Source organism: Silurus meridionalis, chromosome 27 (assembly GCF_014805685.1).
Source record: "Silurus meridionalis isolate SWU-2019-XX chromosome 27, ASM1480568v1, whole genome shotgun sequence".
Taxonomy (NCBI): Eukaryota; Metazoa; Chordata; class Actinopteri; order Siluriformes; family Siluridae; genus Silurus; species Silurus meridionalis.
The window spans coordinates 11,904,813-11,920,770 of NC_060910.1; the positions used below are offsets into that span (position 1 = coordinate 11,904,813).

Consider the following 15,958-nt stretch of genomic DNA (forward strand, 5'->3'; position numbering starts at 1 on the left):
CTCAGTTTCATGGCAACTTTCTAAGTAATAATAATAGAATAGAATAGAATAGAATAGAATAGAATAGAATAGAATAGAATAGAATAGAATAGAATGTGTTTTTTTTGTTACATTGTCCAAATCAGCAAATCTTTTGCCATTGATGACAGCTTGGCAATTCTCTCATCAGATTCACATGGTTGTGCAATGGATGGAATGGGTTTCAGTACACGTGTGTCATAGTCAACTGTTAATTTGTGACAATTCTTGCCCTCTTCATGTGCTTTAGACGGTCAGGTGTCTTGTGCAGTGAAGTCAAAAGCCCTATTAGTGCTACTACTGCAACTACTGAACAAATCCATGATAGGGCAAGAAAACACTCAGTTAAGTATAGAGGAAAGACAGACCATCATTACTATAAGAAATAAGGATCAGTCAGTGTGAAAAATCACAAAACTTTAAAAGTATCCTCTAAGTGCAGTCACCAAAACCATCAAACACTATGATGAACAGGCTCTCATCAAGAAGCTACATCTACTACAGAAGATAAGTTTATTAAAATGACCAACCTCAGAATGCTTCTCAGAGTTCAAGTGACACATATTTCAACATCCACTGTCTTTTTTTTCTATATGAGCATACATGAGCATAAACAGATTAAAAACGTGTGTGTGTGTGTGTGTGTGTGTGTGTGTGTGTGTGTGTGTGTGTGTGTGTGTGTGAAGTTATGCCTCCTGAAAAACAAATACTTTTGCCTCTATTTTATAATTAATGCCAAAATCAAAAAAAAAAAAAAAAAAAAAAGTCATGTTATTTTCTCGAGTCTCTCTGTCTCCAGATGTGATCGGAACAAGGCAGAACATGAAGTTCATGACCTAGAAAAACATGGAGGAAAAATGGAAGCATGCTTATAGTATATCAGGTTATAAAGGCAAAATGTTTGGCATACCACAAGTTATTAGAGAGTATTTTTATGTTTTTTTTTAACATTTCACTGTGTGCAGAAATGACATTATTTTTTGGTAATCACAATACATGTTAAATCAGTGCAAATTACACATACATTTACATACAAAAAGAGAATATTGACCGCTATGCTACAGGCAAACTTTCTGTTGTCATTCAGAAAAACCTGCACAGTCATAAAATGACATCAAAATCATTAAACAATTGCACATCTGGTGAAAACCCAGAAATCTTGCCAAATGCTAATCAGATGCTGCCCACCATCTTTCTTTGGTTTCCACCACCAATATTCCATCATGACTCAGCATGGCTGTCAGATCACCTGATTGCATCTGATGATCAGGTAGCTGATACTGTCTGGTAAAGCTTCGTGACACAAAGCCATGCTCATCCATGCGTGTACCGTGTTGCCCTCGGACCAACAGCCACCCCTCAAACACCTGGATAAGAATGTCTTCAGGTTTAAACTGAGTCACATCCAGGAGGATTCGGAACAGGGGATCTCCTAAATCCTTGTCACTGCCTGTAATTCCAGTACTGCTTTTAGAGTCCAATTTAAGTTCCCCGATTCCAGGTCCTGGCAAAGCAAACAAGTGATGGGTTTCTTTACACTTTTCTGGGTCCGTTTTATCAAAATGCACCTTGTGTCGTACTGGGCATGAGATTCCATGAGAAATGGTCACTCCTTGTCCTGCCATGGCACCCGAAGGTGAAAATCTGATGTGTTAGAATCAGACCAAGTCACTTAGGTTGAAGTAGATCTATTAAAAGACCAGCTTGATGTTTCTGGACCATGTGGGCAGTGTGTTGGTGCTGACGCAGTTCTTTATTTAGAGTGAGAGAGAATGTGGTCACATGTTGAAACCTGGTCTAAGATTTTATGGCAGTGGGATGAGGAAATCAACCTGCAACCAAATGGTATTCATGTTTACAAGTCAGGCATCAAATGTCCCAAAATAAATAAATGCAGATCCCCTACTTTCCATATACAAACAACTTCTTTCATTTCATTATCAGTAAAAGGAGCAAAAGGGGGAACATGTGTGTAAAGAAATTGAGGATTACTGTGTCCCAATCAATCAAGTAACTAATTGGTGTAGTGTATGTACACATTGTTACAGGTGTGTAAATTATCTGGGAATAGATAATATAATAAATGGACTGAACACACACTAGTAGATTTGTGTTACATGTTTTGTTTTAGTTTAGCAATTCAATCAAATGTAAATGCAACGTTTTGGCACGTCTCTATTGCCACCTTGTGGTTTTATTTAATACTACAGACAAGAAAAATCAAGATCATCACAATTTGTGCTTTTTATTTATTTATTTAGTTGTATGTATGTGTATGTACCTGTATTCTTATACAGTAACCGTTGCTACAATTAAGTGATAGAAATTAAACAAAACAAATGGGAAAAAAACAATCACATGTTTCACATTTTCACACCTTGTTATTTTCTTAAGAATTATACAAACAAAACAATGTGGTTGTATGCAGTAGCTTAATATGTTGGACACTCTATTTGTTCATAATAGCTTTGTTTAAGAGTTTTCAGACAAGAAAATAGCATAGATTTACATATTTCTTATCAGTAATTCCCAACTATTTGCCTCGGGACATGTTCGGCCAACATTGGATGTCAACTTTTGGCAAAATTAGCAACAATACACCGCCAGACTTTGATAGGCAGTAGACTTTGAATCCACCTTATCAAATTTAGGCCAACATTGAGTCAAAGTCAGTCAACATTGATCCTGTATCAGCCAAAGTTGGATGAATGTTAGCTAATGTTGAATCAAATAGTAAACCATTGTCTTTTGTCACTGTTGGTCCATGTAACTATTAGACGCCTTTAAAGACACTTTGCCAGCCTTAAGCCAACGTTTGAACTCATCCGTCCAGCAACCAAGTGTGTTTCCAATCCTGTATTGTCAATGACATGTAATTGGAATGACTGATTCTCTTTATTGTTTTTAATAGCAGCCAGAAGTTATAACTGCACCTTCCCGAACATAAAAATATCGTTCAGCATGACTCAGGTGTATGTTAAGTGGCCCTGAGACAGTGTCATTAGATCATGTTTTTATTCAACGTATGTGTAAAAGACTGTATAATCCAATTAGCAAGGCTTATTTTGGAGGATGGCTGTTGCTCAGTTGATAATCTCTGGAGGGAAGCTGTACACTAATCTAATGCTCTTCTTTGTGTTGTGCTTTTCTCTCTCTCTCTCTCTCTCTCTCTCTCTCTCTCTCTCTCTCTCTCTCTCTCTCTCTTTCTCTCCCCCCTTTGTATCTCTCCCTCGCTGTTTGTTTTTAGAGTCGAAAAATGAAGTAAATGGTCTCCACCTATTCTGCATGTAGATACAAGCAAAGCACGGACCACCTCTCCTGCATGTTGACTTGCAGCTCTTCAGGGCTTGGTCTCATTACAACACAGAGGTCTTCATTCACTTCCTCCAGCTCCAGAGTGTTTGGTTGTCGTCGGTGACGCTGTTGCTAGGCACCGTAGATGGCTGAACACATTCAGCTCTCCATAGCGCTGTGCAGGATTGCTGTTTACACGGTAAGAGCTGTCCAAATGTGATTAATGTCAGATTGGTGTTCGTCGTTTCCATTTCCTTTCATTTAATCACTATGAAAAATTGGCCCACTGGGACATAATGAGATTCAGATTGATAGGATTGAACGGCACCTGAAACTGCACCTCGTACAATCATTTACTTTTCAATGGCTCCATTTAACCTCCTTTTAATGGTGCTTTAAATGGAACTTCCATGCAACTATAACTTGCCTAATTATATCAGTTCAGTGTATATTATTGCAGAACAGTAATTGAATCTGTTCTACTTTGTATTTGTTTTTCGATTTACACCGAAGTGAACTCCACAAACAGTTTAGAAGTAAAAATAAAGAAAAAACCCCATATATGCTGCACTCAGTGTTTGCAGAAATTCATCTCATATTTACATTGCACCTAAAAAGCACATTTTTAGCTCATGACTTTCACCACATCATTGTACACGGTTCATGTAAACCTCAGTTTATCATCCTGTTCTTTTTCTTAAAGCATAGAAAAGATATAATCCTATAAGAATGTAAAATTTCCAACATGCCCTAGTAGTTTAAAGGAATAATAAACATGGGTGTCTGACTGTGGAAGATATTATTTCAGTCAATTAGTAGACAAGGCCGTTTAGTTTCCTTTAGAAAACAATAATCATTACACCACAGTGGGTGAACATTAGCTTTTACTCATCTCATGGTCAATGGGAATCTTTAAAAGTCTAGCTGGTGTACATGAAAGTTTAAACTTCAAGCTAGATATTTCACCAGCTGTGATTTTTTTTCCAATACTAAAAAATGAAATGCAAATAAATACATGAAATAAATATCCTGGAGGGTTTTTATAGATCTCTTTTTTTTTCTCTTATATCACATGATCTGCTAAGTATTTTCATCCCTAAAGGTCTTCTTTAGAATGAAATGAATTCTGGATCACTTGACTGTTACTGTAAACTAATCAAGTAAATGATCTAGTCACTAAAACGAAATAGAAAAAGCAGAACTTATAACACTGAAGCAACACAACAGCCCATGTGAGTACAGATCTAGAGAGAACATCTGGCCGTGCGCTGCATTGTATCGTGATTCGAAGCAGCTGTCGGAATGATCTTCGTTGCAACATTACATTCAATTCCACTGGTCGATTATTATTCTGGTCAGGCGCAAAACAGAAAATCATGTTACCCTCTGACAATATGCAGCCCTGCGCTAAGTAGTTTCAAGTGCTGTGACACGTGTAAGATGTCCAAAGTACTCATGCAAAACTGCGTACAATGTGGAAAAAGTGTGGCCTGGCTAAACAATGACTATGGTGTGTCCAGGCAACTGCTGCGACTCTGAGGCTGGATTCCTTAAACCTCCTCATTAAGACCCTGAAGTGGTTTCATTAAGACACAATCGGTTTGCTGAACCGCAGGAGTTGTAGTCATGGTCTTAGAGTCTAGACACATGCTTACGGCCATACCACTCTGAGAACGACCGATCTCGTCTGATCTCAGAAGCTTTAACATATGTAAACAATGCCAAGAGTTACCTTTTTATTCACACTGGATTGCCCTCATTCTTAAACATGGTTATTGCAGCAACACATGATGATCTTTTTCAGTTTTTGGTCCATTATATTTTTTAGTGTTTTAACACTCTCAGTAACTCATATAGGTTTAGGATTGGTGGGGCTGAATGGAGGGTGAACTCAAGGGTTGTTCTTTACTAATGCAGGACCAGGTTAGAAAATAGAAAGTGACACATTGCAAAGTGGAAAGCAAGGAGCACTTTTTATTGAAAATTCTGTCTCTTTTTTTAATGTGATCTTTTATCATTGTATGGATTGATTGTTTTTTTTTCAACCCCATTAACAATATGTAATTTACAATACATCAGCTGGCCTGATGTGATTTATTTATCTACTTTGATTTTTATTTTTTTACATCATATACACTCTTTATAAAAAGGAATCTATCCCAGAATGTATTCTTACATGTTCTGCAGATTGTGTTTTTGGTGAAACCTTTAAAGATCTGTAATTATTCTAGACACTAACAAGACAATAAAGGAAGGTTTTAATCAAACACTTATCAGTACAAAGAACTTGTTTTTATATATGTGAGCTGCAGACCGTGTATTAGTGAAATACAGGAAGCTTTGCATATGAAAGAAAGTAGAAAACAATTTGCACTGCTGTAGAAAACCATTTATCAGTGAAGCACCTAAAATACACCTTCAAATTCCAGATAAAAACTGTTTTGTATTTCACCACTGTGTGGCACTGTTTCCTCAGACATAATCCTAACTCACGCATATGTACCTATTTGTAGGGCAGAATGCCATGAACATGGTCCTGTCTAATAAAGAAAAAATATATATTTTTAAATAATACACTATCACCAAAAAAAACCCTCAATACTGCCTTTTTTTGTTGTAGAAAATGTTATTATATCTATCTAGTGCGTAAGGCTGTACTGCTCTTTAAATACATTATCCGAATAATCAACCAGTAAACAAATCTTGAAGAATGTTTGAAAAAGATTATTATAGAAAACAAATAGCTCAAAGACTTTTCTGTGGTGGGAAATTACTGACTATAAAACTGTTAAATAAACCCCTTACAGAGAACTTTAACAATTCAATGATTCTAAGTTCATATTCATTAAAACGCATTTTTGAATCCATTGTCTCTGCCATACGAGTCACAATGAATAAGCTGTTACTATACAAACTCTAGAGTATTCAAAAGGTTTTATGAATACAACCTGTTTTTTTGCCTTGCGGTCAATTCTACTTACTTTTATATCAAATTAATCAACGCATTTTGACCACTTACATTTAAGAATTTGTCAGTACTACGATACTAAACCACTGTGATAATTAAAACAGCCTACATCTACATGAAGAACTGCAACAAAACAACTTTTCCAGCCCATACATTTGACAAAAAAGATTTATGCTATGCACGTGACGTGTCATTATGTATTTGGGAATTTTTGGCACAACTAAAGTAAGTCATGGCTCCTCTTTGTATGCTGCCAAACTAATAACATTACCAGTAGCCACATTACCACTCAGGCTGAAAGTGATTAAACCCATAATACAGTCTGTACTGCTGAATGACGTAGTAATGAATTGGCCTTTGTCTTCTGGATTCATGTCTCCTACGATGGTTTGGTTTGGTCTGGTTTGAATGTACTATTTCGTAAGCAATGAGATTGTTTTTTTAAGCTTTTGGATACGAAAGGAATATAAGAAATATGAAAAACAAATAATGCAAATTCAAATCTGGTGTTTAAACACCTGAGAGACCAGCAATTATATTTTCCGAGAAAGACACAAGATTCCAGGGTCATTTATTGATAAAGTCTTGGATGTAGACAGCCGGTGTCCTGCCAGAGGAACAGAACATTGGAACAGAAAAATATTTGTTAGATAGAACTGAACGTTTCGGCTAGCGCTAGTTTTTTAGTGCTAGCTAATAAACAGAAGTACCACTTAAACTCAACTAGAAATGAAAAGTCACCTTCAAACAATGTCAATTTTAAATGAAAGATGTGAAATAAAAAAAAAAATCTCAACTTTAATTAACGAAAACATATACAACATTAAAAAGACAATTTAAAAAGAGTCGCCTTAAAATACCCCCCCCCCCCCCAAAAAAAATACAAAAACAAAAAAACAACGAATTTATTAATGTTAATGCTTAAAGGTTATTAAGCTTTAATAAAAACTATAAGTCGTATTATTAGAATTATTGTTGGATGATGGATGGTCTTAACAGTAGAGAGATCAGTTTGGTTTGAATACTATTACGCAATGTTAATGTTAAACAGTATTTTCCAGCTTGGTCCTCTCAACTCTCCTCCATACATGGTCCAGATTGTGTAGTTTACTTGTTCACACCTGAACCAGGTGTTTTAAACAAGCGGAAATACCAACGGATTTACGTGCGAGTGGGTGAAGAGCATGTTTTCACTGAGAATTTCAGTCCAAGCTTAACAGTTTATTCAGAACATTTCAACCAAAACTGCTCTTAAATGAAGCACAGTAGTGAGTAGGCTTTGGGGAAGCAGGTGTCAATTTCAGCTACATTTTATAGAGGATTGGGACACCTGATTTTTCCAGCCATATGTATTTCTGCCACAAACTTTCACCACAAAGTTGTAGTCACACAACTGTAGAGGGTGTTTTTGGATTAAACTTAAATTAAACTAGGAGACCCAAACATGTTCCATCATGAAATTAACATGGGTTGGAGTGGATAACGTTAAGTGGACTGCTTTAGAGCTCTGACTACAACCTTATTATACACTTTTGGGATAAATTGGAATGCTGACTGCACCCCAGGTGCACCTCAGATGAGCACAAATCACCACAATCGCACTTCTTCTAGTCAAGTCAAGTCAAGTCAAGAGGCTTTCATTGTCATTTCTACTATACACAGTGGTACACAGTACACAGTAAAAACGAGACAACATTCCTCCGGAACCCTGGTGCTACACTAAACAATAACATAAAGCTACAACACAACACAAGCTACATAAAGTGCATCGGGTGCAACCTGGTGCAAACAGTGCAGACAAAAAACAGTACAGACAGACAACACAAGACAAGACACAAAACCAAGATAGTGGAACATCATCCCAGATTTACTGTTTACTTTTATCAGAACAGTAAATGGGAATTAAATGCAGAAAGGGATGTTCAAAAAGCATCTTCTGATCAGGTGTCCACAAAACTTTTGCCCATATAGAGTATATTTTACCAGATTAAAGCCACAAACCATAAGTAGTCGATTGATGGCTTATTAGCTTACTCATTACTTATTTGCAAATATTAGCTGATTTCATTGTTATTGTGACAATAACTGTTTTTATATTTGTCTATTTAAACTGATTCCAGGATTTAGATGCCATTAAAAATATATATATATATATATATATATATATATATATATATATATATATATATATATATATATATATATATATATATATATATAATATTTTTCTACTTGTGTACCAGTAAATGTCTGTTTTATGTAAATGATATGTTTTGACACAAACATTAGTAAAATGCATGTAGTACTGTGTATGACATGTGTGTGAGAGACCAATCATGTGAATATTAACTTGTTGCCACCTTATACATGGACACTACTGAAGAGCTTAGTAGTGAAGAGTGAGGATGATGATACTGAACATCAACTGACAGCACGCATTCACTAGGCAGCAATTTTTTAGTGTGTATGACCACTGAAATGCATACTTAATTATGTGGTTGAGTGTAGACTTTATTACAGGTTTGAACAGGCTGTATGTGAGGGGAAGGAGAAGAAGAAAGTAAAATGTCATGTCATTGATAATGACTTATCTGTTACACTGGCAATCACTATTACTCTGGTCACATAAAAAAGATCAGGTCCTTCTAATCTGCAAGAAGAGCCTGTCTATTTGAAGTACTTTGTATGCCATCTTTATAATTATTATTATGTTTACACACACATCTTTACTAAACCATTTTTTAATATTTGTAGAGAAATAAATGAGACAACACTGTCATAATTTATGCTGCGGTGGTAGCATATATATATATATATATATATATATATATATATATATATATATATATATATATATATATATATATATATATATGGCATAATTTGTAACTACTTATAAAATGTTTGGGAAATGCATTAGAAAAACATTAACAGGTGCAAAGAGTGTCAGATCTTTTGGTAGCATTGAGAACGGTGGCAATGAGTTCTCATTAGCCTTGTGGTCTTTGAAACTACACAGACGTTTCAGATGTTTCATAGGGAGGTGAAAGGCTCTCATTACCATTACTGAAACAATGCGGAAATTCATTGTCATGCATTTTTGCCTAATTGACTATTTTGGTGTGAGGTCCCTTGGATGGGTTCAACCTTTACCCTACCACGGGGGTTGGGACGAGGACTAAGTGGGCATTCAGCTGCACCCAGCAAGAATCTTCCGGAGGTTCTTTGATGGAAAGAGACCGTTTGGAGCTTAGAGACCACAATGGCTGCCATTATGGATCTTTCCCTCCTGAAGGTGATTTTGTATTCGGATTGAAAATAGTCACAGTGAAAGCGATGCATAAAGGATGTTTGTTAAATATTCCAACAGTATAGTGTGTGGGGTGTGTTTTTTTGTGGTGTGGCAATGAAGGGTGAAGGGGGACGGCTTGAACCTGCCAGCAAATGAAGGGGCTATGGTTATTTGCATAATAAACTGTTGACACAAACTCCCTCTAATGAAGGCCCATTCAAGTTGCCAAACTCTGTACAATGAAGTCCATGGGAAATAAGCATGGTCTTGTACTGCAAAGGTTAACATGTTGGGTATATTGGCTTCCTTTGAAATTTGATGAAGAAGCAAGCTGTATGGTTGGCTAACAACTAATTCGCGTTTACACTTTGTTTATCAGTTAGTGCTGAGAAATGTTATATCTTCCATTCTTGTTGACTGATGATTTACATTAAAAATTCAAATGTTTATGACCTGCCATCGTTGATGGGAATGAAAAAAAATGCCACTGAATACACCATACACATCATTACAATTACTGCATTATATGTAAACAAAAAAGGGAGGGGCTTTTTAGTTTGGAAAGACAAACCTTTTATGCTTTGCTCCTAGAAAATAGTTTTGTTCCAAATAGTTTTTGGCCTCAAAACCACAGAATTGATGGCCTGTAAAAAAATTGTGATGGATGATACATACCCTCTGCCATATCTTGATTTTTGAGTACCCTGCACCCTGTTGGCCTTCTTACATTCATTCTTTCAAAAGGAGGCCCTCAGGCTTTGATCCTCTATGTTGGTGCGCAAAATATCTTTCCTTTACTTTGTGCGTTGAAAACCAACATTTTGGCTGCCTTGTGCTAATATCCTCAAACCAATCAGATTTATATTCCCAAATTCCATGCCAGTGCTCTTCTCTTTCTCGCTGTAAGGCAGCTTTTGTGTATAAATGTTGCCTTGAGAAGAAAGAGAACGAATCATATAAAAACACCATCCAACCCTTATTCCTGGTTCATGTATATTGTTAACACAGGGATGAAGTTAAATTTGTTCCGGGATAATCTTCAGATGGATAAATGTTTACTCTTTATTTCACCAGGGAAGACAATGTAGGTCCTGATATTCTCTCAGAGCCTCTGGAGGACGTGCTGTTCAGATCATATGTCTCATGCCGCCATTTCTTTCTTTCCTGACCAATTATGCAGAAGGACAGGATTACCCAACATTTGTGTGAGAATGAGTGCCAACAAAAACATTTCACAGTAGGTTAACCATCCTTTGTTTTGCTGTCAGATTGGAAAAAGAGTCAAAGTAGTAAAGACTTTCTTGGTGCTATTTTAGTAAACATGTGGGTACTTATTAATCCATGGTTTCTTGCTTCCAATAATAAGTTTAATAATTACTGAAAATTCTTAATGTGGCTGGAGATTTTAACTTTTCGACAGTAATCTGTTTCGGAGATGGTATGAAGCTGACCCAGAGGGCCATGTGGTGAATAGTGGAGCTGCCAATATTCTTGGACCCATCACTGACATGCCTCACTTAAACCCTTCTGGATAGACTCACTGTGCTCATTGAATGACATTTTCCAGCCCCTTTTAACATCAGTTTTAATATAAATTTTAAAAGTAGTTTTACATCCGGCTCATCCTTAGTACATTACTAGTGCTAATATATATAAATGACCTCTTTCCACTGTACAAAAAATAAAACCTATTTTAAAACCTATTTAATATCAGAAATAGAATGAAGTTTGGGTATTCAGTCCTGGAATGTGCAGTGTAAAGTATATTGTATAGGAGAGTCAAGGGAACTTACCCTTCACAATGGCAATGGCAATGGCCCACTTTGTTCAGTCTGTGAACTGTGCAGCTTACTGCTTACTGCTATATCCAGATGGTCATGGTGAGGGAACAAACAGTTCCCCCTGCTGTAGGATCTCTCAATAGGCCGTCTAGACCAGCTAGTCCAGACAGATACAGCCTCCCATCAAATTAGCGTTTGTCAGATTTATGATAATGGTTTGCAACTCCCTACCCATTGGTGACATCAAGATTTACAGCTACCCCCCCTCCCTCCTTGCTATATGGGGTTCTGATCACCTCCCCACACCCTTCAGTGGCCCCGGGGGCTACAGCCAAACCAAACAACCATGGAAAATAAACATTTCTGGTAGACAATGCTTACCAAGGCATCTCATAAATAGGGTTTGACAATCCTCCATGACAAGGCTAAAATTTGTGGAACATAGGCTGTGTCTGGTACTGCTCCTGTTTTTGGATGAAGGGGTGAGGAAGCTATGACGAGGGGCTCGGGGGTAGTTGCAGACGCCTGTGTATGAGGATTACTGGGGCTCTTTCATGTGGCTAGCCAGTGGTAACCTGATCTAGGCATGGGGACTCGGTGGGAATCACCTTTTGACTGATACTCCAGTCCATTCTTAGTCCAAATGTTTTTCCAAGGCTGCTCTTAAGCTCTGATCTTACCCCTGACAGATGAGCAGCTATTACTACGATTTTAGGAAAAGGGTCACAGCAATTTCGGTTGTTGGAAAGGTTATTATAATAAACAATAATGTCTCAGGGCCACTCTAGATTTAGTCATTTTGTTGCTATTGCATTTTACCTAAAGTATTAGATATCATGGCAATTTTTTTGAATAATTAGCATAATTACTAGGTCTGTGGTGTATATATATATATATATATATATATATATATATATATATATATATATATATATATATATATATATATATATAAATATAAATGTGGGTGGTTCCCTGTGTTCATATGGGTTTCCTCTGGGTTCTCTGGTTTTCCTCTCATTCCATAAAAACATAACAAACTTTACTAAACCACCTCTAGGTGTGAATTAGTGTGTGAATGTTGGTGCAAGTTGCCCTGACATAGATTGTGCCTGGTGTTCCTTATATACAGTATGAAGGTATGAGATAGATCAAAAAATTCTACCAAATTGCTCACTTCTTTAATTATTTAGTAATGTCATACTAGCCCAATTTAGCACACTGTATCTAACTATTCATAAACCCTTATGAGTTATAGTGTAGTTATGATGCAGACTAGATTTAAATACCCTTTCGTATACACACCAATCGAGATGATTTGTGATCAGATCAATTCTCTAGGAAAGGAAAATAAAGGGTGTGTTGTGTCATTAAAATATTTGGCTGGTGCAGCGTGTTCAATTCATGTCATGTAAGTTGTACACAAGTTCTATCAGTTTATTAATTAGTTTGCCCATAAGACTACTGCCTCATGTCTGTAGTGTACAGTCAGTTCTGGTTTTTCGTGTTGCTGCCATTTTTATAATTGGAAAACTGTTGAGATGTACACTTATTGTGATTTGAGGGAAAGTTGTTTTCAAATTGTCTTTTCATTGTGCTCTTTTTTGGCTGTTCCTTATGAATAACCATAACTCTCAGTTTATATTAATAGAAGTTGTTGAATTTGGATTTGCCAACTTTTGAACATTTCGGTTCACATTCAAAGAACAGCACTACACACTTCACGTCAATCAGAAAGACCTGGAAGCTGTCGGTAACACATACCCACAGAAATCTGATAGAAAATCTATACTGTTAACTGGACACTGTAAAGATTTTAGTGGCATTCAGTCTTTTGCAATCCATGCACTTTAAACTATTTTATACATTGAGCAAATATTTAATAACAGAAATGCAGACTATACCATGTCTAAATATTGTTGAGGATTCATGACTGATTTCTATACAATTTCTACACAATGCTGCAGTGATATTATCCCACAACAGCTGGTGATTTTGATCAGGTTAGTCCTAATTGGATACAAATTTACCACTGCTACAAACCATAACTGTATAACAATGTATACCAATTCTACACCAAATAAAAAAAAGTCTAGCAATGATAAATCAGAAAATGATATATGCATATCAGATAGTATATTTACACAACTTCATATAGTTTTATCTGGGAGCACATTTGAAGGAAAAAATGATCCCATATGCTATTTTAACAGATACTGTTAATGCAGTTGAGATTTTATTAAAGTACATAATCATTTATGAAGGTATCCTATTTGATATCTTATAGATAGTGTGGCATTTTATAAATGAATGTTCGATACTCTCAACAAGTGAAATGCAGACACCTGGGGGTGTTGTTTAAAAAAGAATGTGTGAAACTTCCTTGTCCCAAGTTAATTTATTGCCATGTGGATGCAAGAGTTTGATCATGACATGCAAATATTTTATCGCCTCGAAAAACATATGCATTGAGAACCAACTCAAGGGTCAAGTGGCAACTTTTTACAATTTGGAGACTGTTGTTCTGTAACAATATCACTTATCTTTCCATATTTATAGTTGATATATACATTTTGAAAGATGTCAAAATAATTAGAAGCTTTGAAGTATCCCTTGCTGATGCATTTTCCTTATTGATGCATAATTCACCATGGAAATTATTTGGGTTTACTGTTTAACTGGATAAAGTTTCCAGTACCAAATCATGCTTGATATATTGAAAGATAGCTAGGGGGTGCTGTGGCCTAACGTAGTAGCGCATACTGTTGCTGTGGCTGACTAGACCTACAGCATGGCCTCACACACACAAACACATGGGTCTGAAGCCTGAAAACAGACGCATGGAATTGGCTGTGGTGCAGGGATTCCCGCAGAGACGATGGCAAGCACGACTGTAAGTTCACAACATCTGACAAGGATCAAGATTTTGTAATCCTTTAACAATACTTTTCGAATTGGATACTTCTTCAATTTTTATATTTTTTATTTGAAACACAGAAAACATCTGTGTTGGAGATTGATACAGTGTGAGAAAGGGAACGGCTAACAGTTCTGTGTGTGAAAAAAAACAAAACAAAAATTGCACCCTTTCACATATCAGCGGACGTCATTGGATTCTGTTAGTGTACAATTTGCACAACATGCTTGTCAGTTGACGAACCAATCTGTTGGTATGGAGACAACAAAGGGTGGACATGACAGTGTCGCCAGCATTTATTTCTCATCCTCTCTAAACCTGCCATGCCACCACCCTGGCACAAACTTCACTATACCAGGCCATGTCTTCCCCCTGTAAGGCTGTAAGTCCTCTGTCTAAGTCACGGACATCAACATGAAGGGCGGAGAAAAGATGAATGAAGGTCTCCCCACCACCATTACCCCCCTTTTCTCGAACGAGACGGCAGCAGCTTTTCACTATGGATTGCTGTGCAGTCGGGGGCTGTGTTATGACTGGTGTGTGTTACACACGTATCAGTTAGCACTATTGCTGCCCTGCTCCATCTGGACACCCATATAAAGGACTGTCATTTCAAAGGTCACTGGAGAGCCATGCAGACAAGTGTTGCTAGTGGTTGTCTGGGCAGGGAAGGGTCATGGCTGGAACGAGTGTGCTCAGTGAGGGAATGCCAGGTCTAGGCTGGCTCGCCTGGGTCCTCCCTGCTGTCTGTGTTGCTGTGTCTGCGACTATTCTCTGCTCCCCTCCCCCCCGACCGCCCTTCTTCAATCCTGCTGGCTTGTCCTTTTAATCGTCCAGAAAAACAACCTAAAACAAAACAAAACAAAAAAAAAAACATTTAATGATTACTGTGCAGAAACAGATGATGAGATGATTATTTAGCTATTGATTATGCCCTCATATTCATTCTCATTCTTCTGCACTAAAGCAGCAAGTAGTCTCATTGGACACTTTTCCAGACACATTAAATCCAAGTCAAATATCTAATGGCACTTCAGTGTAATTAGTTTAATTCATGTTTGCGAAAGTACAGCCAGTGCATTACGTCATAGACAAGTAGATTTCCCTGAAGCAGAATTAATTAAATACAAACACACAGCCTGAAGGAGAACCCCTTGAGGAAGTGAAAATCCCTGATTAGCCACTCTCACATTATTCCAGAGAATAATTATAACTATTTTCCACAACAAAGATTATTTCACATAGTGGTAACATTTCTTGGGGAAAATTTTCATAGCTGGTTCTAAGACCTTCTAAGACCTACTTTAGAGAATGTCTAGCATATTTATTTTTGAGTGTATGTATATGCAGGTTTATTCAAAAAGAATGAACCGATATCATGATGCATTGCTTCAGTTCTCAAGCATCATCATGGAACGAGTCAGTGACCATTTGAAAGAGGAGTTATCTAAGTTGATTGTGAATATAATACTTGTGACTTGGCTGGAGTTTTGTATTACTTTTCCTTAATAAAATATTGCGTAAATGAAATCGGTTCATTCTTTTTTAATAGACCTGTATATATGTGTATATATAAAAGAAGTATACAGTATATTTTGCTATGAGTTAATTGCCATTTTCATGCATGCAAAAACAAATCTTATTTCCAGTACGGAGTGAGTAGCCACAGTGACTATACACTAACTCTA

At 36.8% G+C, this 15,958-nt stretch overlaps 2 protein-coding genes across 6 annotated transcripts in view; one reads left to right on the plus strand and one right to left on the minus strand.

Annotated features, from left to right (window-relative positions):
- Window positions 1-767: 767 nt before the first annotated feature.
- hspb3 (heat shock protein, alpha-crystallin-related, b3) lies at window positions 768-3,370 on the minus strand. Of its 2 annotated transcripts, XM_046841355.1 has the most exons (3): window positions 3,295-3,370; window positions 1,207-1,850; window positions 768-854 (listed from the first exon to the last, which is right to left on the minus strand). In XM_046841355.1, exons 2-3 carry the CDS (start codon window positions 1,641-1,643, stop codon window positions 848-850), a joined length of 444 nt encoding a protein of 147 aa, XP_046697311.1. In that variant the 5' UTR covers window positions 1,644-1,850; window positions 3,295-3,370; the 3' UTR covers window positions 768-847. The 2 variants fall into 2 exon arrangements, with proteins under 2 accessions (XP_046697311.1, XP_046697310.1); XM_046841354.1 differs by lacking the exon at window positions 768-854 and having other exon boundaries at window positions 935-1,850.
- Window positions 3,371-3,380: 10 nt separating this feature from the next.
- arl15a (ADP-ribosylation factor-like 15a) overlaps window positions 3,381-15,958 on the plus strand; it is a 72,309-nt gene continuing 59,731 nt past the window's right edge. For 3 of the 4 annotated variants that reach the window (XM_046841352.1, XM_046841350.1, XM_046841353.1), the window contains exon 1: window positions 3,381-3,511. In XM_046841352.1, coding sequence (XP_046697308.1) covers window positions 3,458-3,511 — 54 coding nt within the window. In that variant the 5' untranslated portion in view covers window positions 3,381-3,457. Of the gene's footprint in view, window positions 3,512-9,444; window positions 9,576-15,958 lie in introns of those variants that run through there. The other variant, XM_046841351.1, reaches the window with a different exon arrangement.